This window comes from Lepidochelys kempii, chromosome 12, assembly GCF_965140265.1.
Source record: "Lepidochelys kempii isolate rLepKem1 chromosome 12, rLepKem1.hap2, whole genome shotgun sequence".
NCBI lineage: Eukaryota > Metazoa > Chordata > Testudines > Cheloniidae > Lepidochelys > Lepidochelys kempii.
Genome location: NC_133267.1, coordinates 1,915,783 through 1,943,509, shown reverse-complemented (window position 1 = coordinate 1,943,509; position 27,727 = coordinate 1,915,783). Strand labels below are relative to the sequence as shown.

General features: G+C 45.5%; 1 protein-coding gene across 18 annotated transcripts in view; it reads right to left on the bottom strand.

The window, feature by feature from the left end:
* The window catches only part of PDPR (pyruvate dehydrogenase phosphatase regulatory subunit), a 114,564-nt gene that overhangs the window by 63,063 nt on the left and 23,774 nt on the right, over positions 1–27,727 (bottom strand). For 15 of the 18 annotated variants that reach the window (XR_012154441.1, XM_073307104.1, XM_073307107.1 and 12 more), the window contains 7 exons: positions 26,573–26,694; positions 20,515–20,632; positions 19,514–19,663; positions 7,949–8,141; positions 5,479–5,603; positions 1,909–2,064; positions 1,678–1,811 (listed from right to left, as the gene is read on the bottom strand). Coding sequence is in view for 17 of the 18 variants with exons in the window: in XM_073307104.1 (XP_073163205.1) it covers positions 1,678–1,811; positions 1,909–2,064; positions 5,479–5,603; positions 7,949–8,141; positions 19,514–19,663; positions 20,515–20,632; positions 26,573–26,694 (998 nt within the window). In the remaining variant the exon portion in view is untranslated. Of the gene's footprint in view, positions 1–1,677; positions 1,812–1,908; positions 2,065–5,478; positions 5,604–7,948; positions 8,142–18,591; positions 18,674–19,513; positions 19,664–19,876; positions 20,466–20,514; positions 20,633–26,572; positions 26,695–27,727 lie in introns of those variants that run through there. The other 3 variants (XM_073307118.1, XM_073307117.1, XM_073307119.1) reach the window with 3 other exon arrangements.

The following is a 27,727-nucleotide window of genomic DNA, read 5'->3' as shown; positions in this document are numbered from 1 at the left end:
GAACAACATGAGGTGGAAAGGAGTCCAGGAGAGCTGGCTGTATTTTAAAGAATCCTTATTGAGGTTGCAGGAACAAACTATCCCCATGTGTAGAAAGAATAGTAAATATGGCAGGCGATCAGCTTGACTTAACAGTGAAATCCTTGCTGATCTTAAACACAAAAAAGCTTACAAGAAGTGCAAAATTCGACAAATGACCAGGGAACAGTATAAAAATATTGCTCAGACATGCAGGAGTGAAATCAGGAATGCCAAATCACACGGAGTTGCAACTAGCAAGGGATGTTAAGAGTAACAAGAAGGGTTTCTACAGGTATGTTAGAAACAAGAAGGTGATCAGAGAAAGTATGGGCCCCTTACTGAATGAAGGAGGCAACCTAGTGACAGAGGATGTGGAAAAAGCTAATATACTCAATGCTTTTCTCGCCTCTGTCTTCACAAACAAGGTCAGCTCCCAGACTACTGCACTGGGCAGCACAGTGTAGGGAGGAGGTGACCAGCCTTCTGTGGAGAAAGAAGTGCTTCAAGACTATTTAGAAAGCTGGACAAGCACAAGTCCATGGGGCCAGATCAATGTAGTGATCAATGGCTCCATGTCTAGTTGGCAGCCAGTATCAAGAGGAGTGCCTCAAGGCTAGGTCCTGGGGCCTGTTTTGTTCAATAGCTTCATTAATAATCTGGAGGATGGCATAGATTGCACCCTCAGCAAGTTTGCAGATGACACTAAACTGGGAGGAGTGGTAGATATGCTGAAGGGTAGGGATAGGATACAGAGGGACCTAGACAAATGAGAGAATTGGGCTAAAAGAAATCTGATGAGGTTCAACAAGGACAAGTGCAGAGTCCTGCACTTAGGAAGGAAGAATCCCATGCACCACTACAGACTAGGGACCAAGTGGCTAGGTAGCAGTTCTGCACAAAAGGACCTAGAGGTTACAGTGGACAAGAAGCTGGCTACGAGTCAACAGTGTGCCCTTGTTGCCCAGGAGGCTAATGGCATTTTGGGCTGCATAAGGAGGAGCACTGCCAGCAGATGGAGGGACGTGATCATTCCCCTCTATTTGGCACTCGTGAGGCCTCATCTGGAGTACTGTGTCCAGTTTTGGGCCTCACACTGCAAGAAGGATGTGGAAAAATTGGAAAGAGTCCAGCGGAGGGCAACAAAAATGATTAGGGGTCTGGAACACATGACTTATGAGGAGAGGCTGAGGGAACTGGGATTGTTTAGTCTGCAGAAGAGAAGAATGAGGGGGGATTTGATAGCTGCTTTCAACTACCTGAGAGGTGGTTCCAGAGAGGATGGTTCTAGACTATTCTCAGTGATAGAAGAGGACAGGACAAGGAGTAATGGTCTCAAGTTGTAGTGGGGAAGGTTTAGGTTGGATGTTAGGAAAAAATCTTTCATTAGGAGGGTGGTGAAGCACTGGAATGGGTTACCTAGGGAGGTGGTGGAATCTCCTTCTTTAGAGGTTTCTAAGGTCAGGCTTGACAAAATCATGGTTGGGATGATTTAGTTGGTGTTGATCCTGCTTTGAGCAGGGGGAGTTGGACTAGATGACCTCCTGAGGTCCCTTCCAACCTTGATATTCTATGACTCAGCATTTTAAGAAAGCAGCGAACAGCCCACAATAAACAGCATTTGCCAGTTTGTCCCTTTGTCACCCCTGAGGTACTTACACTTATTTCAAACTTGGTAAAAGATGACATGTCAATTACACACACAGCCTCCTTACAGCACTTGACCTCTGACCCCACAATGTCAAACCAATCTGGTTTGTAGAAGGTCTTGCTCTGATCCAATGCCAACAGATCTATAGAAGGCAAGAATCAAGAGAACAATTCATAAGCTGACTGCAATGCACATTAAATCAACAGGAATGCTCTATGCAGAGGAGAATATGATCTCACCTTTCCCTGGTGGGACAAAGTACTTGGGTCTCTCGAATCCGTGCTTTTCCATCCATCTGGCTCCCTGGGCATCCAGGCGATCATACAGAGGGGAAGTACGCAACTGCCTGCCAGTCTGGAAGTCCCAACGGGGAACCTTCAGATCATAGATCAGGGCTGTAATGGTCAAGGGTGGCCAAATATCAGCTAACTTGCTGACACTTCAGCCCAGCTTCCTTATAAAGACTGCCCTTCCTCACAAGTATTCCTTTCTAACAGTTAAAATGTACCCATTCTGCAGTACTTCTATAGAGTTTATAAGGTAGCAAAATCATAGCTGAAGAAAGAATTCTGGTATTCAGCTGTTTTGCTGCTCCTTATGGTATCAAACTTCACTTTTCAATGCTGTCCCATTATATCAAGTATGTCACTTCTGAAGTGTTGTCATTCAAATGTCAGCTCTTCAAAGGACACTGGTAAGTTCGATGCAGTACAGAAGCTGAGATGAGGAGGAGCAGGAAAAGGATTCATAAAATTGCTGACTGCAAGACGATCTATTAATTGAATTGTCTTGTTAGCACTGACACCCCCCCGCCCAACTTGGTAAGGCAACTCCCATCTTTTCATGTACTGTGTATATATATTTGCCTACTGTATTTTCCATGGCATGCATCTGATGAAATGGGTTTTAGCCCACGAAAGCTTATGCCCAAATAAATTTGTTCATCTCTAAAGGTGCCACAAGCACTCCTTTGTTGGTTTTATTCTAGGTTCTGATTGTTGTTTGTTGGTTATAACACAACACTATAGTTTTAGATTATGGAGCAGCCTTACTCCACTATTACCAATGGGTGGCTGGATTACATATATCTGGAGCCATATCTAGCCTTCTCTCACCAGCCTGCCCCCAAATCCTATGCCATGGCAGCTGGGTGCATGTGTCATAGATTTTAAACAGCAAAAAGAACCACTATGATCATCTAGTCTGATCTCTTGCATAACACAGGCCGTAGAACCTCTGCCCATAATTTCTGCATCAAGCCCATAACTTCTGAGCTACAGCATATCTTTAAGAAAGACATCCAGTCTAGATTTAAATATTACAAGTGATGGAGAATCCACCACATCTCTGTGTAAGTTGTCCCAAACACTAATTATCCTCACCGCCAAAAGTTTGCATCTTGTTTCTAGTCTGAATTTGTCAGCTTCAGCTTCCAACCGTGGCCTTGTCCTGCTTAATTAAAGAGCACTCTACTGTCAAAAATGTCTTTCCCATTTAGACCCTTACAGACTGTGATCAAGTCACCTCTTAACCAACTTTTGGATAAACTAAATAGGTTGAGCTTCTTAAGTCTCTTGTCATAATCTCGTAAGTCTCTTTCCAGACCTCGAAGCATTCTCGTTGCTCTATTCTGAACCCTTTCCAATTTTTTAAACATCCTTTTTCAAGTGTTGTCCAGTTCTGGTGCCCACGTATTCCAAGAGTGGCCTCACTAATGCTGTAAACAGAGGTAATACAACCTCCCTACTCCTATTTGATATTCCCTGCTTATAAATACAAGATTATTTTCACCCTCTTCGCTACAGCATCACACTGTGAGCTCATGTTCAATTGGTTATCTACCATTACCTCTACATCTTTTTCAGAGTCAGGACATTACAGGACATTGTCACTCGTCTTGTAAATGTGTTTATTTCTAGAAGTATGACCTTGTATTTGGCTGCATTAAAATGCACCATGTTCAGATGAGCCGAATTTACCAAGCAATCCTGATCAGTGGGTATGACCCCGTCATTATTTACTACTCCACCAATTTTTGTGTCATTGCAACTTTTATCAGCGATGATTTTAGATTTTCCTCCAGATTGTTGAAAAAAATATTGAACAGCATTGGGCTAAGAACATATCCTCACTGGAATCATTAGAAATACCCCCAAAGGACTATGATTCCCCATTTACAGTTACTTCTTGAGGTCTATCAGTTGTTTTTGATCAATGTAATATGAACTACATTTTAAAAAAAAGTACCACTACACAAAACCAATGTCATGTGGGACTAAATTAAATACCTTACAGGAAGTCTACGTATTTTATGTCAACACAGTTAACTTTATTAATCCAATTTGTAATCTCATCAAAAGAGGATATTAGGTTAGTTTGACAAGACCTATTTTCCATAGAACCATGCTGACTGGCATTAATTATGCTACCATCCTTTAATCTTTTACTGATTGCATCCCATATCAGCTTTTCCATGATTTTGCTTGGGAATGTCGTCAGGATACCCAGCCTATAGTTACCCAAGTCATCTCATTTGCCCTTATTTTAAAATTCTGGTACAACATTAGCTTTATTCCACTTCTCTGGGACTTACCCAGTGTCCCAAGATTTGTTAAAAATATTAATAGTTTAGAGAGCTGCTCAGCCAATTCTTTACTACTCCTGGGTGCATCTAAAGCCACTCTTTATTGAAGCTCAGTTTTGTTTCACGCAAGATTACCCAGTGATACGAAGAAACACATAATGATGGGCCTCACCCTACAAGGCACTTAATATACAAGATTATGGGCCTCAACTGATTAGAAATGGTGGCATGAGGGGAAATACACACAGCAGCAGCATGCTGAGCCATTTTGCCCATGACAGTGGAGCGTGTCTCTAAAACCTTTAGAACTGATAAAAGATCATTAGACTCAATATTCCTAAATTTACATTTTCACATTATACTGACACAAACTATCAGGATGCTTGGGATAACACAATGCTTTTAGGTGGAAACTTTCACAGACTCAGACTTTATGGCCAGAAGGGACCATCAGGCTCATCTAGTCTAACCTCCTGCACATCGCAGGCTACAGAACTTCTCCCACCCACTCCTGTAATAGACCCATAAATTCTAAATCTTGATTTAAAGACTTAGATAATCCACCATTCTGCACTGCCTTTATTCTATTGGAGTCCTAGCTGGCCATGCACGGGACTCGCATGCAGAAGATGTGTTACCCAGGATAAAAACCACAAGGTCGAAGTGGTGTTGGGTGAGCAGACAAGCACAAAGGGGTCCGTAGCGCCACTATAGAGCATCTCTCTGGAACAGACGAGCGGAGTGCTACTGACTCTCTGTGAGGAAACCAGGTGCTCTCTCCTATTGGGCAAAGGCTGCGTGGCCACCCAGAGGGCCGGAAAGGAGAACGTGGCCCTCAGAATGACTGCAGTTCAATGCTGGGAGAAGAAGAGGTGCAGCAGAGACAACAGAGTCCTACACACCTCTGTGAATGCTAGACAGAGTCATCACAACCTCACCACCTTCCACTCCAAATGAAAGGTGCATTTCTTCGATCTTGTCTTCTCTAACATAGATACAGTGCAACATGAATATATATATTTTCACAACCTAAAACCCCATCAAAACAAGACACTCCCCTGAAAAACATTTCTCCCCTGGGGGAAGAGGGTAAGAGAACACCACTTGACAGATGTTCGTCATGTTGCTCAGTGCACCAGTGCCAGATGTTTGGGTGCTACGGTGATAAGCGCAGCACAAGAACCCATCTAGACTAGAACAGTGAGTGCACTGGAAGGTGACTTACGCATTACTTCCATGACGCGGTGACGGAGGAAGGTGCGACTGCTCTGAAGGGCACCAAAGCGCTTCAGGTCCAGTGGCCAAACATTTTCTGATGGGCAACCATTTACCATCCACTCAGCCAGGTACCTAGTTGAAGGCAGAAACCAAGGAGGATTTGGATGTTAATTGAAGCACTATGAGCAAGAGTCTAGCTCTTAAGTCAAGGAGTAAAGAGAATTTGCGCACCAGGATTTCGTGCAATCAGCAGAGGCTTTGAAAAAGGTGGTTACAATAATACAGAAACCAATGGGAGCTGGGAGATTTCAATCTAAAACAAAACCAGCCACCAGATAATGGAATTATTAACTTCCCACTGCAATGAAATTTACCACACAGAGCAATGGAAGCTGAGGACACTGCAAGTGAAACCACAGAGCATCAGATTAGCAGTTTATAATTTAGCATTATGCTATATCCTTAGGATACACAAAGCAGGGAGGGTTGAAGTATGCTTAATCTTTGTCATTTCCAGTACCTGGTGCAGGCTCACGCCTTAGCAGAAGGTGCCTGTCAAGTTGGAGGTTACATTTGGCAACACCTCCGGCAATGACTAAGCTAGGCCTGGAGGGTGTACTCTAGACCCCTGTCAAGTCAGAATGACAGAAAGCTAAAAGGAAGAGAGCAGCCCAAACTAAAGCAGAACAGTTCAATACATTTGGCTGGCAGAGACAATAGCAAAGGGGTCATCAGAAAATCTACGGAGAAAGCTATGTTAATGCAATGTCAAGACAGCTTGAACGGACAAATGGACAGGTCTGGTTCTGACCCAAAAACTGAAATAGCCTGCAGATCTTCCTGTAATGGTGCTATGGACCTTATTATGACCGAGAAAAATGGAGGATTCCCTTTTTTTTGGTGAATCATTTGACAACTAATGGCTATCAGAACCAAACGGATACTAAATCTAGATACCAATAGCCATCACAGAAGAAGGGGGAAAAAAACAGAGGTCGCTCTGGGGCTGGGATGTTAGGAAGGATCCTGACTAACGGAAGGCAATGGGTGGGGGCAGAGGATGCTGGGCCAGATCAGAGTGCCAAGATGGAACCACAATAGGAGAGACTGGGTGAGGGCAAACTAGGGTGAGGGGCAGCAGCCATTTTAAATGCAGCCTTTTTTCCTGGATGTGATTTGTACAATTCTGTCAAAGTTCCTGGATTTGTGTGAGAGTCTAACCTATCAGGGAGTCATCACAACCCTGGGATGCTGGCAGAAGGAAGTGTGGGGGAAGTTTGTTTGGGAAATATATAAATGAGTCTCTAGGGCTGTGAACCCCAGAACCTTTCACCAACATTTAACTCACATTAGTATTTATAGTAGAGAGTATTTTATCGCCTGCATTTTTTGTGAAAATTAACTCAGAGTCACCTGAACAATCTGGCCTGAGAGAGGCTGGCCTGCAGGTCCAGGATTTAGGAGTTTCCCCCCTCTTGTGGCAGCCCCACAGAGGCAATGCACCCAGCCTGTGCATAGGGGACAAGATGAGCTGTGCTGTGCTCAGCATTTATTTCTGCCAGCTGGGAAAAGGAACAGGACTGGTGGACCCTGCAAGGAGCCTCATCAGTCTTCAACAAACTGTTGGTCCTTGACATGTGGAGCCCAAAAGAAGATGCACAAGGAAAGCCAACAATCTGATTAGTCAGACACCCCCACGGAGAAGGAAATCAGAGAAAATGCAATATGCTTTTCACCCTCTCAAATGCAGTGCTCTTTCATAACCCAGGCTGCTTTCTTGACTAAGCTCAGGCTCCCATGAATTGACAAACAGTTTTATATAGTCAAATTCTGCATGTTGTCTTGTGGTACACAAAACCACACTATACCGGTGAGCTAAGTTCCCTCTAAGCTGCGCAGCAGGCTATAAAGAGCCACGCAGGCCGGGGAGAGAAGCGAGGTAGACGGGGAGGGGAGGAAGTTGGGGGTGTGCAGGGTTGCTGTTGGGGAGAAGCGCCTCTCTCCAGGGGCTGCCGCCAGTGGGGACAGGGCTGGGGGGGGGGGGGAGAGAAGTCCTCCGGCCCCAGCCCAGAGGCAGCCTGCACACCAAACTCCTCATCCCCGGCCCCACCCCATATCCCGCACCCTCAGCTGGAGCCCGCACCCCAACCCTCTGCCACAGCCCTGAGCTCCCACAGACTCCGAACCCCTGGGTCCCACCCCCGTCACACGTCACTTCCATACCGGTGCACATAACATCCACCTCTACCCTGATATAACGTGACCCGATATAACACGAATATAATGCAGTAAAGCGGTGCTCCGGGGCTGCAGGGCTGCGCGATCCTGTGGATCAAAGCAAGTTTGATATAACGTGGTTTCACCTATAAGTAAGATTTTTTGGCTCCCGAGGACAGCGTTATATATGGGTAGAGGTGTAATTCATTCCACATATGGTTATAAAAAATTAGAGGGAACATTGCTGGTGAGCCACTTACTTGCCTGCTCCTCCACCGAAAGAGGTGCCAGCCGAGTTCATTCCAGCCAGGACAAAGTAGCCCTGTACCGTGGGCGACTCTCCCATGATGCACCGCATATCTGGAGTGAAGGATTCTGGGCAGTTCACTAACTGCATGATCTCCAAAGCCTCCAGCCTCGGCATCCTCCGCAGAAGAGAACTCAGCAGTGGCTCTAGTCACCAAAACAAAACAATACAATTTAGTCCTTTAGTCTACAGACACTTCAACCACTACTCCTCCATCCCAAAACCAGACACACAAACCAGTCCATTTACACCAAGACAAACAAACAGTAAGCTATATGATCTTAACAGATAGCAGTATCTTCCATGTCTCAGTGCATCCATGGGACAAACTGGACATTTTCTGTAAAGTACCACAGGTGTAGATCAGCAGAAGGGCAGGAAACCTAGCAGAGCTTGCCTTCTCAGGCTAATTAAAATGGATCAACCCTTAAAGAGAACCCTTTTGGGGGTATGAAGAACTGGCTATCCCCATAAAGCAAATTCTCTCATTTCAATTTTTTTTTGGTTCGGGGTTTCCCTCCACAAGGTATTTTATTTAAAATCTCTCACCTTCCTTTGCTCAAAATTCAGCAGCTGCAAGCACTAAAATGGTCACGTTTCATGTTCCCTTAAAAATGTCTGAACAGAAATAAAGCTTTTATGCCCACTCCCCATGCACATGAGGATTCCAGCGTGAGTATGGGGTTCTGAATTTCTCTAGAGAGGGGTCTCAGAGCAGCCGGTGTCAGGTCTGGTCTTATAAGATATCTAGAACAGCAGTGTCAAAGGCTGGTGGACCCTTTAAAGCAAGCCAGGCGCAGCCTTGCCTGTGACCCAGCAGCAAGCAAGCCCCCCTCTGCTCAAGTGACTGTCATATGGCAACTGAACAATAATTTGTGATCCAAGCTGTGAAAGAGTTAGGAAAAAGACAACACAATGAAGAATTCTTTGGGGGAAAGAGATTGAGACTGTGACTGCAGAGACAGTAGGACTCTCTGACAAGTAGGAGAACCCACAGGGAGTGGCATAGGCTCCTGTGGGAGAAGCCCTGAGCTAAGGCCTACAAGGTACAAGGAGATCCCTAGGGGAAGATGCCAGAGTCCCTGGGGAAGGGAAGCAGTGAGGGAAAGCATGCTAAGACAAGACACAACAAAGGAAGAACTCTACAGGAGCAGGTTAGGCTCCCGTGGAGGAGGTTCTGAGGTAGGGTCAGTAAAAGCAGTGGAAGATTTAACTGTTCAGCAGGGAAGGGAGAAGACAGAATTGCAACCCTCTAGTTAAAATTATGGACAGAAAATAAAAATGAGATTCAACTTGGGAAAATACAAGCCAGTATATCTGGGGAAAAACAATCCAACACCCCACCCCACCGGCTGGGAGGAATCCAGGAGCAGCCATGCTATACTTTGTCCACATAAAAGGTATCATAAAATTAGGTGCACCTGGCAGTCCCTGTTCAAAAGAGATGCAGGACTGGAGTATGAGGAGTGCATGGCAGGTTACTGGTGCTGAACAGGGAGCCTGTAAGTGGAGAAGCAGGTGGTGCTGTAGCTTTAACATCAAATGCTTTGGGGAGGTTTGCACAGTGCTCTTCTGCTCTATACTTGGTACAAACTGAAGTATGTGAACGGACATGCTGAAGGCTAATGGTGATTTCCAGCAATGCACATACGAGGCAACTGCAATTGATGGGAGTGGGATTCTCACACTAATTGTCCCACAAATTGACAACTGAACCCACTTATTAAAGTGCCCAACCTCCCCTGCCTCTTAAGAAAGGACAGATAAGAGTTCTAGCAAATCCACAGCACACTCTCCCTTGTAGGCAGCACTGCCTTACCTTTGAGCCCTCTGTTGTGCTGCTGTGGCAGCCCTGCCCATGTAAGGACTGTAAACCAGGGTGGATAAAAATCAATGATTTTTAAAAAAAATAATTTTTAAAAAAATCATTTTTTTCATAAAATGCTTTTTGAGGAAAAAACCTTGCTAAAGGTATCTTTGAGCTATAATGTATCTTAATTAAAACTATCTCATCATGGAACAGGGATTATAAATTCTAATTCTATAGTATGAGACAATATATTCATGTAATGTTTAAGAAAAGTTTTGTAAATGAGTTCCAATAGTTCATGGATTAGGGACGCAATTTTATGGGGTTCCAGGGGCTTTTGTATAGATTATTTAGGTTAATCTTTCTATCCACCCAATGGGACTCAGTGCTCAGTCTAGAAAATACCATCAGAGATGCTTAGTTTTGCAGTTCTCAAATTGTGGATTTGTGTCTCCAGAGATAACATGCTTGTTAACAGCAAAAGTGTTTTTAAATAAATATATAGAGGTGAGAAATAACAGACCTCAACCCTATTGTCCCTCTGCAAATTTGTCTACACAGTCAAACCCTTACCTCTCTCTAAAAGTGCAAAGTTTCAAAAAATTCAATGAACAGAAGATTGTTGGGGTGGAATAGATCTGGACAAGGAGAAGAAGTCTGGAGATAAATGTGAAAAGGGAGGGACTGGCAGTAGAAACAAAAGTGAAACTGTTTGAGCAGCATATTCCAGAAGTCTTAAGGTCTTTCTCAGTGTAGCCTTCATTGATTTGAGATCTACCATACCATTCTCTCACTAGAAGGGAAAACCTACAATGGCAGCAGGCCATAAGAGAGACCCAGTTTGAGAATTCTTTAATGAAGTTCCTCTACCTGTGGGTGACAAGCATGCGTGCAAAATGCAAACAGTGCAACAAAGAAATGTAAGGCTTGGTTGCCCAAATGAAACATCATGAGAAGTGTTCTTTCTCAGGAGGAAGCTGCGTTGAAGATGATGAAAGGAACAAGTCTGAACATGCAGGATCTTCAGGTTGGTAAACTTTTTTATTTCATACTTCTTTCTTAAGGACTGCCTGTCTTCCTTCTGGACTATTCTTGAATTCTCATGGCTGAGCAAAAAATATAGGAGAAGGTTCCAAGGTGGATTAGGCGGTTTGATATCCGGGTATAGGGTTTGGGGTCCCTTAAGGAATCACTTAGTAATGGGGTGAGCAAAGATAGGCCTATTGTTAGTGGCATCACGGAACATTGTAATTGCAGCCAAGTGGACTTTGATGGAACTCAAGGAGAGTCTAGAGAGTTTAATCTCTAACAGATAGTCAAGGATTAGTGGCAGAGGCGTGGAAAAAAGGAGCGGTTTCTGTGGCAGCCAACCAGTGTGTAAATCTTGTCCAGTTACGAAGGTAGGTGGTGCATGTAGAATTTGCTGTGCTATGAAGGAGTACATTGCTCCGAGCAAGTTCGCTCGGCATGAGAGAACCATGAAGGAGCCAAACCTTGAGGTGTAACATGGTTAAATTGGGGTGGAGTAGTAGACCGCGTTGTTGGGACAAGAGATTCGGGTGGAACAGTAATGGGATGGGTGCGGAGAGCGCCATCTTGGCAAAGAAAGGGTACCATGCCTGTCTGGGCCACGTGGGGGTAATCATTATGACCTTGGCTTGGTCTGTTCGTATTTTTATCAGTACTTTGTGTACGAGTGGTATCGGGGAAATGCATACATTAGGTTGGTGTTCCATGAGAACATGAACGCATCCCCCGTGGAGTGTTTGCCTAGTTCCGCTCTAGAACAAAATCTTGGGCATTTCTCCTTTGTTGCAGTTGCGTATCCCCCTGTGTGGAATATGTCTAGTACTATATCCTTGTTTAGTTCCCATTCGTGGTCTATGAGAAATCTTCTGCTGAGGTCATCTGCGGTGGTATTGAGAGAGCCAGGTAAGTATGCAGCTGACATTCAGACATTGTGTCTGAGACACCAGTTCCATCGTTTCAGTAGAAAGGGAGTGGGATCACCCCACCCCTCCCTTGCCTGTTTACGTAGAACATGCAGGCAATGTTGTCAGTCATTATTTTATGACGAGATAACTGGCTCTGTGGATGAGGGGAAAGCGGTGGATATGTTGTTCCTTGACTTTAGCAAAGCTTTTGACACGGTCTCCCACAGTATTCTTGCCAGCAAGTTCAAGAAGTATGGGCTGGATGAATGGACAGAAAGTGGAGGTGAAGGTGGATAGAAAGTTGCAGTGGGGGAGGTTTAGGTTGGATATTAGGAAAAAATTTTTCACTAGGAGGGTGGTGAAACAGTGGAATCCATTACCTAGGGAGGCGGTGGAATCTCCTTCCTTAGGAATTTTTAAGGTCAGGCTTGACAAAGCCCTGGCTGGGATGATTTAGTTGGGGATTGTTCCTGCATTGAGCAGGGGGTTGGACTAGATGACCTCCTGAGGTCCCTTCCAACCCTGATATTCTATCACCTCAGTCCCCGGAAAAATCATGGAGCAGGTCCTCAAGGAATCTATCCTGAAGCACTTACACGAGAGGAAAGTGATCAGGAACAGTCAGCATGGATTCACCAAGGGAAGGTCATGCCTGACTAATCTAATCGCCTTCTATGATGAGATTACTGGTTCTGTGGATGAAGGGAAAGCAGTGGATGTATTGTTTCTTGACTTTAGCAAAGCTTTTGACACGGTCTCCCACAGTATTCTTGTCAGCAAGTTAAAGAAGTATGGGCTGGATGAATGCACTATAAGGTGGGTAGAAAGTTGGCTAGATTGTCGGGCTCAACGGGTAGCGATGAATGGTTCCATGTCTAGTTGGCAGCCGGTATCAAGTGGAGTGCCCCAAGGGTCAGTCCTCGGGCCGGTTTTGTTCCATATCTTCATAAATGATCTGGAGGATGGTGTGGATTGCACCCTCAGCAAATTTGCAGATGACACTAAACTGGGAGGAGAGGTAGATACGCTGGAGGGTAGGGACAGGATACAGAGGGCCCTAGACAAATTGGAGGATTGGGCCAAAAGAAATCTGATGAGGTTCAACAAGCACAAGTGCAGAGTCCTGCACTTAGGACAGAAGAATCCCATGCACTGCTACAGACTAGGGACCAAATGGCTCGGCAGCAGTTCTGCAGAAAAGGACTTAGGGGTTACAGTGGATGAGAAGCTGGATATGAGTCAACAGTGTGCCCTTGTTGCCAAGAAGGCCAATGGCATTTTGGGATGTATAAGTAGGGGCATTGCCAGCAGATAGAGGGACGTGATCGTTCCCCTCTATGCGACATTGGTGAGGCCTCATCTGGAGTACTGTGTCCAGTTTTGGGCCCCACACTACAAGAAGGATGTGAATAAATTGGAGAGAGTCCAGCGAAGGGCAACAAAAATGATTAGGGGTCTGGAACACATGACTTATGAGGAGAGGCTGAGGGAACTGGGATTGTTTAGTCTGCAGAAGAGAAGAATGAGGGGGGATTTGATAGCTGCTTTCAACTACCTGAAAGGGGGTTCCAAAGAGGATGTATCTAGACTCTTCTCAGTGGTAGCAGATGACAGGACAAGGAGTAATAGTCTCAAGTTGCAGTGGGGGAGGTTTAGGTTGGATATTAGGAAAAACGTTTTCACTAAGAGGGTGGTGAAACACTGGAATGCGTTACCTAGGGAGGTGGTAGAATCTCCTTCCTTAGATATTTTTAAGGTCAGGCTTGACAAAGCCCTGGCTGGGATGATTTAATTGGGGATTGGTCCTGCTTTGAGCAGGGGGTTGAACTAGATGACCTCCTGAGGTCCCTTCCAACCCTGATATTCTATGATTCTATGTTGGCTTTGTATGAAGGGGAGAAAATGGAGGCTGGCATTGCGCATCATTCAGAGTTCTAGACATTGATGTGAAGGGACGTCTCGGCAGGAGACGAAAGCCCTGGGCAGCGTACTGGGGCATGTGTGCTCCCTATCCTGTAAGGGATGTGTCCGTAGTTATGATAACCAGCGGGACGTCCTGTAGAAAGGGGACCCCGGAGCAAAGATTGTGAGGCAATGTCCACTAGTGGAGGGAGTCCTTGACTCTGGGAGGTATGTATAAAAGGTTGTTCAGACCATGGACATTCCGTCTGCAGGCAGTGGTCATCCAACTTTGGAAAACACCTGACGAAGAGGCGAGCATTCCTGACTACAAAAGTGCAAGAGGCCATGTGGCCTAGGAGTTGTAGGCAATCTCGTGCAGTCACCTGTGGACTGTTGTACAGCTTGGCAACCAAAAGGTTGATGATGTTGAGCAGGTGGAGTGGGAGAGATGCTATTCTTTTGCGTGAGTTGAAATGTGCTCCTATGAACTCCTGTTGTGGGATGGGAGTGAGTGTAGATTTTCTTTGTTCATTCGCAGGCCAAGAGCATGGAAACATTGGACTGTCCGTTCTGTGGACTGAACGGCTTCTTGGAGGGTCCTGGCTTTGAAAAGGTAGTTGTCGAAGTAAAAATTCCCTTCCTTCTGAGATGAGCTGTTACAACTGCAAGGAATTTGGAAAATACATGAGGCGCAGTCGAGAGACCAAAAGGTAGGACCCTGTACTGGTAGTGTTGTGAGCCCAGAACGAAGCGAATAAAACGTCTATGGGCAGCATGTATGGTCACATGAACATAAGCACCCTGCAGGTTAAGGGCTGAAAACCAAATCTCCCTGCTTCAGTGTTGGGATTATGGTTGCAAGAGTCAATTTTTTTTTTTAAATAATGAATTTGTTGACGCATCTGAGGTCGAGAATGGGTTGCCATCCCCCAGTTTGCTTTTCTGCTAAAAGTAATGGGAATAGAACCCTTTTCCTCTGTGTTGGTCGGTCACTAGTTCTACTGCTCCTAATTGGAGGAGGTGATGCACCTCTTGATGGAGCAGTTGTTTGTGAGAGGGGTCCCTGAAGTAGGGATGATGTTTTCTATACTCTCGACCACATCTTCAAATTTGCTTATTAGTGGGAGGGGGTTGACATGGAGCCGATGAATTGGTACAGCAATGATGTTGTTCTTATGGTCTATGACTTTGTTGAGTATATGTCAGGTGGACATTGATTAGGTTGGTATCTATATTGTCTCCTCCTATTTGTAGGGGTTTGGATACAGAGATCGTAATGTCACTCTCGAGTCCTTCATGGAGTGAAGCACATCATTGGTGTTATTGGCAAATAGTTTTCCACCATCAAAAGGGAGATCTTTGTTGGTATTCTGAACTGCGCGAAGAAAAGACGACGATGAAAGCCATGAAGCTTGATGCATCATAACTGCTGTAGCAGTGGATCTTGCAGCCGTATAAGCAACATCAAGCGCAGCTTGTAGTGCGGTACTGGAGAGGATTTGTCCCTCAGAGACTATGGCTTTAAACTGATTTTTTTTTGCTCTCTGGAATGTCATCAATAAAGTCCATGAGTTTCTCATAGTTTTTGTGGTCATGTTTTGCCAGAACGGATGAATAATTAGATATCCAGAATTGTAATGTGGACGAAGCATACACTTTATGATCAAGCAGGTCCAGCTTTTTACTGTCTTTAACAGTTGGGGTAGACCTGGGAAACTGGTGTTTGTTCTTTTGGTTAGCTGCCTCTACTACCAATGAGTTTGATGCTGGGTGAGTAAAAAGGAACTCAGACCCTTTGGAAGGAATAAAGTATTTCCGGTCAGCTCGCTTACAGGTAAGTGTGCTAGTAGTCTGCCATATGGTTTTGGCAGGATCCATTATGGCTGAATTTATAGGTAAGGCAATCTTGGATATGGAGGTAGGTTGCAGGAGATCAGTCATCTCATGCTGATTTTCAGAAACTTACTCCAGATTAATCCTCAACTCGTTGGCGACTCTTTTGAAGGGGTCTTGAAATTTTAAGAAATCATCCGACCGTGTTGGTGGGGCAGGCAGTATAGCCTCATCCTGTGTGGATACGGGCTCCAGAAGGGTTGGGGAAGCATGTGTAGTGTGTTCATCAAAGTGTGGAGTAACAGCTTGTTGTTGTGTCTCATTTGTAGCCGTATGCACTGGTGGTGGCGAGGTGGCATTACTCCTATTTCTGGCATCTTGGTTATCATAGTGGAATCGCTTATATGGTGCCCACGGACCTCAGTATTGCCACTGACCGGGGAAGGACATAGGTGGTGCCATCCACGGGTTTGTATACCAGGGAGAGAGGTCTTTGATGAACGAAGACCTAGATTTTGTGTGACCACTGCTGATTTGGGTCTGTGACTGGGAGAACTAGTATGATGAAAAGTCTCCCTGCACTATGGCTTCCTCACCACTAGAAAAGTGAGATATAGGAGGAGACAGCTGTCCAGACCGCATGCGAATGTCCGGAAAAAAAAATAGGTGTCAAGTAGATGAGACTGTAGATTAGGTGACACCTGTAGGTCCGGTGCATGAATGAACTGCGATGCCGGAGAGCCTGTGTGAATAACCCTCTGTTAGGAGCGCCTGTGGCGCTGGAGGGTCATTCAGCACCGACGTTCTCTGCACTGTAGCGCTCAATGCATGCGCTGAGGTTGGTGGTGCCGGGAAGGTAAGAGCAGCCCGAGTCTGTTCTGGGAAGGTCCTCTGTGCTGGCACCGTGTCCACTGCAGTGCCGAACGGTGCCATGAGAGAGGCAGGCAACTGGAAGCCTGAAGCCTTGGCACCAGGAGCTTGTGCTGTCGCTGCAGCCAGAGGCAGGATTAGCACGATGCTGGAGGAACCCGGCACACCCAAGGTGCTGAGCTGAGAGAAGGTCTGCACAGAAGAAAAAGACCTGCTCAGTAACCTTTTTGCTTGCAATGTTTCCCTTCTGGGTGAGGAGGCGGGCGTTTTCTCTTTTGTCCTTTTTGGAGACGGGAGGGCTGCGGTTCACTGAGGAGCCCATACCTGGGTCAGAAGCAGGTCCGAGTGACTCCTGCCGAAGAATCATTTTCAGCAATCTTTACTTGCCCTGGATTTTAATTTGGAACAATGGGCACATTTCTGAAGAATGAGGGGCTCCCCCAGGCACTTTATACACTGGAAGTGACCATCCAAGATAGGGATGGTGTCCCTGCACATAGTGCACTGCTTAAATCCTGGGAAGCCAGGCATATTAGCGTCGGCTGGAGGCTGAGAGGAACAAGGGGGAAATTTTTTTTTTGAGGGATGAACTTATCTAGTAACTAGAGTGCTAAACCAAGGGGGGGAAAAGGATGTAGAATTGGTAAGAGAAAAAGTTTTAACGAGTCTACTCCAGGTCCAACTCCGGCAGGGGATGGTAGAGAAGGAACTGAGGAGTTCGGCCGCGCATGCACACTATTAAGACAAGACTGGTATGTGAGGCAGGCTCCGCACATGCGCAGCTGATACGGGTACTGCTGTAAAAGTCTCCAAACAATGGCGCAAGGGCGCACCAACACCTACAGTGGAGCACCCCCAGGGACCCCTCTCGAAGAGCAACAACTGATACATCACAAAATGCACACACAGCAGAATACTTACAAGTAGCAGAAATAAAAGCTATAACAAACTGAAAAAAAATTCAAATGTCTAGTACACAGCTTGGTCACAGACAATGCTGCAAATGTATCCAAGATGAGAAGAAATTATTTAGAAGAGAGTCCTAAGCTAATAACATACGGTTGCAGTGCTCATTTGATGCATCTCTTAGCCAAAGACTTCAGTGTTCCAGAAATAAAGGCTAATGTTGTTGAAATTGCAAAATACTTCCATAACAACCACTTTGCAGCTACTGCTCTGAAAAAAGTAGGAGAAATCAAGCTCACTCTCCCACAAGTCATGCAATGAAACTCAGTACTGGTCTGTTTTGAGCACTAGATCAAGAACTAACCTAATCTGATGACAGTTTGTGAACAAAAGTGTGAAAAAATAGATGGCACTGTCACAGCCAAAGTTCCCAACATTGGGCTTAAGAGAAAGGTTGAACACACGCTGAGTATCCGGAAGCCTGTTTCTGTCGCCTTGAACAAAATGCAGGGAAATAGCTGTTTTATGGCTGACGCTGTTGAAATTTGGAAGGAACTGAGTGAGATCTTAAAAAGAGAAATATGCAATCATAGAATATCAGGGTTGGAAGGGACCTCAGGAGGTCATCTCGCCCAACCTCTTGCTCAAAGCAGGACCAGTCCCCAACTAAATCATCCCAGCCAGGGCTTTGTCAAGCCTGACCTTAAAAACCTCTAAGGAAGGAGATTCCACCACCTCCCTAGGTAATGCATTCCAGTGCTTCACAACCTCCTAGTGAAAAAGATTTTCCTAACATCCAAGCTAAACCTCCCCCACTGCAACTTGAGACCATTACTCCTCGTTCTGTCATCTGCTACCACTAAGAACAGTCTAGATCCATCCTCTTTGGAACCCCCTTCAGGCAGCTGAAAGCAGCTATCAAATTCCCCCTCATTCTTTTCATCTGCAGACTAAACAATCCCAGTTCCCTCAGCCTCTCCTCATAAGTCATGTGCTCCAGCCCCCTAATCATTTTTGTTGCCCTCCACAACAACAGAGTTAAATTACAAGCACCAAAAAAACAAATGGGACAAGCACTATCTCCAGCTGATTTTCTTGCAAATATTCTCAATACTCAGTACCAGGGTCAAACCTTAACTGCTGAAGAAGAGGAGTTGGCTGTGACATGGACATCCAGCAATCATCCCTCCATAATGCCAACTATAATAAACTTCAGAGCTAAGGGTGAACCATTCAAGAAATATATGTCTGTTGATGATGTTTTAAAGAAAGTCACACCAGTGAACTGGTGGAAGTCACTTAAGCATTTGGATTCAGAGACTGTGGAAGTGATAATCTCACTTTTAACAGCAGTAGCTTCTTCTGCTGGTGTAGAAAGAATATTTTCTTCCTTTGGACTAATTCATTCCAAATTGAGAAATCGTTTGGGACCTGAAAAAGCAGGAAAGATTGTTTTTCTTTTCCAGATTATGAACAAACAGGAAAATGAAGGTGAAGATGACTGAGTTTGCTGCAGAAGCCAATATTTTATGTTGACCTGGCTGACAGAGTCGATTTAATTTGTGGTTTTTTTAATTCAATTTAGTTAAACAATTTTAAACAAACCTGGTTTTAAAAAACTTGAACGTTTAACTAAATTAAAAAATTCATATGCATGTTTTGTTAAAATATTATACGTTTGCTATTGAAGAAAAAATCCAGAATAATGTTGCATAACATGCATCTGAAGAAGTGGGTATTCACCCATGAAAGCTCCAATACGTCTGTTAGTTTGTAACGTGCCACAGGAGTCTTTGCCGCTTTTACAGAATAACGCTGTTGTTTTAGTTAAATAAAACAATTTAAATGTCTGTCTGGTGATGTTCTCTTCCTAATACAGCATGGCAAGAAAATCCTCCAAATATTAATCATTAACCTGTTGAATTAAAGATAGTTCACCTCCCAATGACTTCATAAAATATCTGCGTCAATTACCTTTGGTAAATGAAATAACCAAACAAGCATTCATTTTCTGATATAGCTGTAAAACTAATCTGAAAAGTTTTCAAAATAAATCACTTTAAAAATGTACAGTGTGTAACTTCTAAAAATGAAACGTACATCTATCTCGGAGTTCTGAAGAATATGTATTAAGGTTATAACAACCAACAAAAATGCCCCTTTATGTAGAAATCCATTATTAAATCGAGTCTTCCTAACTACTGATTTAAATCCTCATTTAAATCAAATCCACCCTGCTGTAAACCCTATCTGATTAGCATACCAAAGTGATCCCAGTCCTCATGCAGATTCTGAATCTCAAGCTGGTTCCGGCCCTCAGTAAAGATGGGCTTGGGGTTCTTCTCAAAGCCACCTGAGAGGATGCCACCTTGCCAACTGCGGATATAGATCCTGCCGTCTGGGTCCACGATAGCTGCAGAGGAAACATGAGAGCATGTTGAAGGATTGGGAAGTGCAGGACAAATTACAACTTTGTTTATATCAAAATAGACCATGCTCCCCACACAGAGAGGCTGGGAATACAAAAATGACTAACAAATCAGTCAGTGAAGAGAATTCACTAGAGAGTGAATCAGGCCCTCAGGTCAGAGAGCTGGGTTCCTAGGGGAGCATAACCATTACTTACTAGTTGCGGAAATGCTTGCTAGAGAAAAAGACAGACTGCACGTGTGTGTGCGCATGAGCACGCGAGTTTTCCACTTCCCAGCACTGGTATCCATATGTGCGCTCTCCTTCAAGGGAGCCAAAAGCCAGGTGTGTGGGGAGGGAAGTGTAGTTATCTCAAGTACACTGGATGCCCCCTACTGCTCAATGACATGCAAATGCCATTGTAAAGCCTTAACTTCATCTGAAAGAGAGAAATACATGGCCCATATGGGCACAGCAGCCTCCAAGGAGAACATAATAGCAAGGTTAGCACAATCCCTCCAGAGCATGTGGTGCATAGTTGATGCATCCAACAGAGATGCAACCACCTGTAAAGCAAGAGTCAAAATCATTCCCAAGCCACAATCTTTGCTAGCTGAGCTGGTAAACCCAAAAGAGCTCATCTTTTGTGGCAAGAGTTTATATTTGAGTAAATTGACAACTATTCCCCACCTCAACTCTGAGAGAGGGCACTCAGAGCAAGTGAGCCTGAACGCCAGGCACATTCCTGGCAGAGTTCAGGTCTGCACACATCAGCTCTACTCTCCAGCCAGCCTTGACTTTGGAAGGATAGAGAGAGTTCACCAGCAAAATAAAACAAAGTGGGAGAGTCCTCACTTGGTGTGTTGCTCTCTAGTGGCTTCTTCAAGGGACGTGTCAAGAGGTAAAAGTGCTCACAGCCGTGCAGCGGGATACTGACCGGCTCTTCACTGGAGAGACCCAGCTCGTAGGCCCACTGAAACCAGAAAGGGTTAGTTGGGATGGAAGTGACAGGGAGAAAGCCGAGTCACAGGCCTATTTTGTCTTCATCGGAGTGCTTTTGCTACAGCACCAGAGCAGGTCCATGTCTACGCTGCTGCAATATTGCCTTAGACAGAGAAGAAATTTACTTTTTTCCCCCCTCTCTACTTAGATTATAAGCTCTTTGGGGAAGGGAAGATCTTTTTGTTGTGTTTGAACAGCAACTACCACAATGGGGGCCTAGTCCATGACTGAGGCTTCTAGGTGCTATCATGATATAAAATAAACAAGACGAAGAAGAAGAATTTATACAGTGAAGTCACTATTGGTTTGGCTTCTGAAGAAAACATAATAGACAATGATTCTTCTCTTGGGCTCCTGGACTGCTGCGGTCCCATGTTACCAAGATGGCCAGTTGCAGGCTGAGAAACATCAACTGGCAAATATATCTTCAGGGCTGACAAGCTGTGACAGTTAGAATGAGGGAGGTTTTCAGAAACATTATGGAGATTCAATAGTCTCATTAAGAGTCACAGCAAAGTCCTTCACCTCAGAAAGATGTACCCCTCCCACTGAGTGAGACTTGGCAGGTGTGTATTGCCACACTGCAGGATGCTTCTTAACAGGCTGCCACTTAGATTACAGTGCCAAGCAAACAGCATGCACTAGTCTCCTCTTAGGGTATGTCTACACTATGAAATTAGGTTGAATTTATAAAAAGAAAAGGAGTACTTGTGGCACCTTAGAGACTCACCAATTTATTTGAGCATAAGCTGAAGTGAGCTGTAGCTCACTTCATCGGAAGCATACTGTGGAAAATACAGAAGATGTTTTTATACACACAAACCATGAAAAATGGGTGTTTATCACTACGAAGGGTTTTCTCTCCCCCCACCCCACTCTCCTGCTGGTAATAGCTTATCTAAAGTGATCACTCTCCTTACAATGTGTATGATAACCTGGATTTGTGCTGGAAATGGCCCACCTTGATTATCATACACATTGTAAGGAGAGTGATCACTTTAGATAAGCTATTACCAGCAGGAGAGTGAGGTGGGGGGGGAGAGAAAACCCTTCGTAGTGATAAACACCCATTTTTCATGGTTTGTGTGTATAAAAACATCTTCTGTATTTTCCACAGTATGCATCCGATGAAGTGAGCTGTAGCTCACGAAAGCTTATGCTCAAATAAATTGGTTAGTCTCTAAGGTGCCACAAGTACTCCTTTTCTTTTTGCGAATACAAACTAACACGGCTGTTACTCTGTAACTGTTGAATTTATAGAAGTCGATTTTTTAGAAAGCGATTTTACACAGTCGATTGTGTGTGTCCCCACTAAGCACATTAAGTTGGCAAAGTGCGTCCACAGTACTGAGGCTAGCATAGACTTTTGGAGCGTTGCATTGTGGGTAGCTATCCCGCAGTTCCCACAGTCTCCGCTGCCCATTGGAATTCTGGGTTGAGCTCCCAATGCCTGATGGGGCAAAAACATTGTCGCGGGTGGTTTTGGGTACATGTCATCAGTTGCCCCTCCCTCCGTGAAAGCAACAGCAGACAATCATTTCGCGCCTTTTTTCCATGCGGGCCCCATACTGCTTTCAGCAGCCGGTGCAGTAGGATGCTAACTATAGTCATCGAACAACAGCTTCCGCTGCCACTCTGCTCTCCTGCTCTGGCAGCAGACGGTGCAGTAGGTCGGAAAAACTGGTCTTCCGACCAGCGCTTCTGCTGCCACTCTGCTCTCCTGGTGGTCTCACAGGTCCTCTATATGACTGTCGTCATCCACCGCTTCCGCTGCAACTCTGCTCTCCTGCTCTCGTCTCGCCATACCTCGGCGAGCGTGCAGCCCGCTAAGCTGTTGTGTCCTAGTAGCAGACTGTGCAGTAGGTCTGCAAAACTGGTCATCCAACCACTACTTCCCCTGCAACTCTGCTCTCCTGCAGACGCCATACCACAGCAAGCATGGAGCCCACTCAGATCACTGCAGCAGTTATGAGTATTGTAAACACCTCGCGCATTATCATGAAGTATATGCAGAACCAGAACCTGCAAAAGCAGGTGAGGAGGTAATGGCAGCGCGGTGATGAGAGTGATGAGGACATGGACACAGACTTCTCTCAAAGCACGGGCCCTGGCAATTTGGACATCATGGTGGTAATGGGGCAGGTTCATGCCGTGGAAAGCCGATTCTGGGCCTGAGAAACAAGCACAGACTGGTGGGACCGCATAGTGTTGTGGGTCTGGGATGATTCCCAGTGACTGAGAAACTTTCACATGCGTAAGAGCACTTTCATGGAACTTTGTGACTTGCTTTCCCCTGCCCTGAAGCGCAAGAATACCAAGATAAGAGCAGCCCTCACAGTTCACAAGTGAGTGATGATAGCCCTTTGGAAGCTTGCAATGCCAGACAACTACCGGTCAGTCGGGAATCAATTTGGAGTCGGTAAATCTACTGTGGGGGCTGCTGTGCTGCAAGTAGCCAACGCAATCACTGAGCTGTTGCTATCAAGGGTAGTGACTCTGGGAAATGTGCAGGTCATAGTGGATGGCTTTCCTGCAATGGGATTCCCTAACTGTGGTGGGGCGATAGACTGAACACATATCCCTTACTTGGAACTGGAGAACCAAGGCAGCCAGTACATAAACCGAAAGGGGTACTTTTCAATGGTGCTGCAAGTACTGGTGGATCACAAAGAACGTTTCACCAACATCAAACGTGGGATGGCCGGGAAAGGTTCATTACGCTCGCATCTTCAGGAACTCTGGTCTGTCTGAAGAGCTGCAGCAAGGGACTTGCTTTCCAGAACAGAAAAAAACTGTTGGGGATGTTGAAATGCCTATAGTTACCCGTGGGGACCCAGCCTACCCCTTGCTCCCATGGCTCATGAAGCCGTACACAGGCAGCCTGGACAGTAGTCAGGAGCTCTTCAACTACAGGCTGAGCAAGTGCAGAATGGTGGTAGAATGTGCATTTGGACTTTTAAAAGCTCGCTGGTGCAGTTTACTGACTCAGTCCTCAGCGAAACCAATATTCCCACTGTTATTACTGCTTGCTGTGTGCTCCACAATATCTGAGAGTAAGGGGGAGACGTTTATGGCGGGGTGGGAGGTTGAGGCAAATCACCTGGCTGCTAGTTTTGCACAGCCAGACACCAGGGCAGTTAGAAGAGCACAGCAGGGTGCGCTGCGCATCAGAGAAGCTTTGTAAACCAGTTTCATGGCTGGCCAGGCTACGGTGTGACAGTTCTGTTTGTTTCTCCTTGATGAAAACCCACCCCCTTGGTTCACTCTACTTCCTGTAAGCCAACCGCCCTCCCCTCCCCACTTCGATCACTGCTTGCAGAGGCAATAAAGTCATTGTTTCAAATTCATGCATTCTTTATTAACTCATCACACAAATAGGGGGATAACTACTAAGGTAGCCCGGGAGGGGTGGGGGAGGAGGGGAGGACAAGGCCACACTGCACTTCAAAACTTATTGAATGCCAGCCTTCTGTTGCTTGGGCAGTCCTCTGGGGTGGAATGGTTGGGTGCCCAGAGCCCCCTCCCCTCCTGTTCTTGGGCATCTGGGTGAGGAAGCTATGGAACATGGGGAGGAGAGTGGTTGGTTACACAGGGGCTGCAGTGGCAGTCTGTGCTCCTACTGCCTTTCCTGCACCTCAACCTTATGCTGGAGCATATCAGTTTGATCCTCCAGTAGCCTCAGCATTGCATCCTGCCTCCTCTCATCACACTGCCGCCACCTCTCCTGTTGCTCCAGCCATCTGTCCTCACGTGCATTTTGTGCTTTCCTGGACTCTGACAATGTCTGCCTCCACACATTCTGCTGGGCTCTTTAAGTGCAGGAGGACTGCATGAGCTCAGAGAACATTTAATCTCGAGTGCGTTTTTTTCACCTTCTTATCTGCGCTAGCCTCTGGGACGGAGATGATAGCGGCATTTGCAGCTGTGGGAGGAAAAAAGGGAGAGTAGTATTTAAAAAGACACACTGACCATTTAAAAGGAGGGGCTGATGTTTTCAGGTTAATGTGCAGCACAAACCCAACTAAACCCCCTCAACACCCAATTCTCTGGGATGATCGCTTAACCCCTCCCCCCACCACATGGCTAACAGCAGGGATGATTTCTTTTCAGCCACAGGCAAACAGCCCAGGACTGGCCACCTCTGAATGTCCCCTTAATAAAATTCCCCTATTTCAACCAGGTGACCATGAATGATATCACTCTCCTGAGGATAACACAGAGAGATAAAGAACAGATGTTGCTTGAATACCAGCAAACACCGGGACCACACGCTGCCATGCTTTCTTATGCAATGATTCCAGACTACGTGCTACTGGCATGGCATGGTAAAGTGTCCTACCATGGAGGACGCAATAAGGCTGCCCTCCCCAGAAACCTTTTGCAAAGGCTTTGGGAGTACCTCCAGGAGAGCTTCATTGAGATGTCCCTGAAGGATTTCCGCTCCATCCCCAGAACGTTAACAGACTTTTCCAGTAACTGTACTGGCTGCGAATGCATCCCAAGTCTTCAGGGCAAATTCATCATTAAACACACTTGCTTTTAAACTGTGTATTATATTTACAAAGGTACACTCACCAGAGGTGCCTTCTCCACCTTCAAGGTCCAGGAGCCTGGGTTGGGAGGGTACTGTCTCCAGGGTGATCAACAGTTCCTGGCTGTTGGGGAGAACGGTTTCTCCACTTGCCTGGTGTGCGCTATCATCTTCCTCGTCCCCAAAATCCTCATCCCTATTGCGTGAGACTCCCTTGCAGGAGTCCATGAACAGGGGTGGGTTATTTGTAGGGGCACCCCCTAGAATTGCATGCAGCTCATCATAGAAGCGGCATGCTTGGGGGTCTGACCCCGAGTGTTTGCCTCTTCGGTAGGCTTGCCTGAGGTCCTTAAGTTTCATGTGGCACTGCTGCAGGTCCGTTATAGCCTCTGTCCTTCATGCCCTTGGAGATTTTTTTTCAAATATTTTGACATTTTGTTTTTTGGAATGAAGTTCTGATAGCACCGATTCTTCTCCCCATACAGTGATCAAATCCAGTACCTCCTGTTCGGTCCATGTTGGAGCTCTTTTACGATTCTGGGACTCCATGATCACCGCTGCTGATGAGATCGGCATGGTCACCTGTACTGATCAGCTTGCCACGCTGGCCAAACAGGAAATGAAATTCAGAAGTTCGATGCACTGGCCAGGTAGACAGGAAAAGCCTTCGCAGAGTTGAGAGTGCTGTCCAGAGCGGTCACACTGGAGCACTCTGGGATAGCTCCCAGAGGCCAATACCGTCAAATTGCGTCCACACTACCCCAAATTTGACCCAGCGATGTCAATTTAAGCGCTAATCCCCTCGTCACGGAGGACTACAGAAATCAATTTTAAGAGCCCATTAAGTCAACAAAATGGCTTCGTCGTGTGGACAGGTGCAGGGTTAAATTGATCTAACGCCGCTAAATTCGACCTAAACTCGTAGTGTAGACCAGGACTTAAATATAACTACCATTCTGGGGTATGCCTTTGATGCCTTTGGCATGCCTTTGATGTACTGCAGCAGATCAGGCCAAAGTGAACCTTAACATTATAATGCATGAAACTGCAGAGAAAATACAGAACATATACACTTCTTTATAAAGTAAAAATACTATTAAAAACAAATACATGGGTGGCAGAAACTTAGCACTGCTTGTTAGGACTGCTCTAATTAGGATAGAGATAGCATGGAGACAGAGGGTGTGAACTCAGCTATTTCGGGATGTAACCAATATTTTCCTATTTTTGGGGTTGACAAGCGTGCGTTTGTTCTGAAGAAACGTGACATGCTCTTTTCACTGGTTACTGAATGATCTCCTCCTCTGCTATTACAGCTACCGAATACACTGGGAGTCCTTACAAGAGGACACAGAGGGGGAAATTTCCATCAGATCTAACCTGCCCAGCACAGTTGACAAAATACTGGCATTCAATCTGTCCTCTGTCAGTCTCCACTCCAGTCACAAAACCCTTCTGGACCATGACATGGCTGATGCTTGTCCGCTCATGGATCTGGACACCTGCAGAGAGAGGCCAGAGAAAGTAGTCAGGATACCACAGGCCTTACTGAGAGGATGAAAAAATCAGGCTGCTACCCCCAAAGCCAAAAGAACCATCTCTCCTCCGTGTCAGACACAGGCATTCCCTGATCTAGCTGAAACCCTCTGACAGGGAAACTAGCAGAAGGGCTTGCGTACAACGGAGCAGGACAGATCCTGCAATGCAGTGAGCTGGAGTTACAACCTTTTTTGGAGGAGACTTATACTGGGCGACAGGAGCAAACAAATAGGGAGCACAGATGGCATTTATGGAGGAAGGAAGTGTGAGGAAGGAACTCTGTAAACCAAAGACTCTATAAACTTTATTTATAAACGCTGGAGTCTTAAGTTTGGATGGTGGCACAGATACAAAAGCTAATGGTTATTTCAAGGGAACACAGTCATTCATTTTTGCCCCAGTTAGTGAATGACACTGAAAACAAGCGGGACTCAGAAATCCAGCTGGCAAACAGAAGATCCAGCCAATGCAGTTCTGGGGCACCCAACTGTGTGGCACTTAGTGAGACGAACGACATTTTTCTCAATCAAAGACAATGATATGAGGTCATAAGTACAATACTAAGAGATGCTAAATTATAAGAATAGCACTTCCAGAGCATTGAAGGCAATTGGCTGTTGGCCTCACGCCTTGCTATACACAAAGAACATGCCGCTGCCATACAGCCTCCACCTTTGTTCACCTCATAAGCTTCCTCCAATCTGACCAAGTTCCACTCCCATCTCCTTTGCTAAATCATGACACTGTCCCTTCTTTCAGACCACCCCAATCTCACTGAACAAGCTTCCAATGGCATATGCCAGGCCCACCTCCAAATCCCCAAAAATCCACCTGTCCAGTTAAATATTCCAGCTTCTGATCTCACACCCCTCTAGGCTCATATATAATGAAACTGTCCAGACTGGTATGAATCCACTTGTGCCTTTAGACTAAGCTCCCATCTGGGTTTCTACCTATTGTAAAGCACTGTGTAGACTTGTAGGGTTGTATATAAAT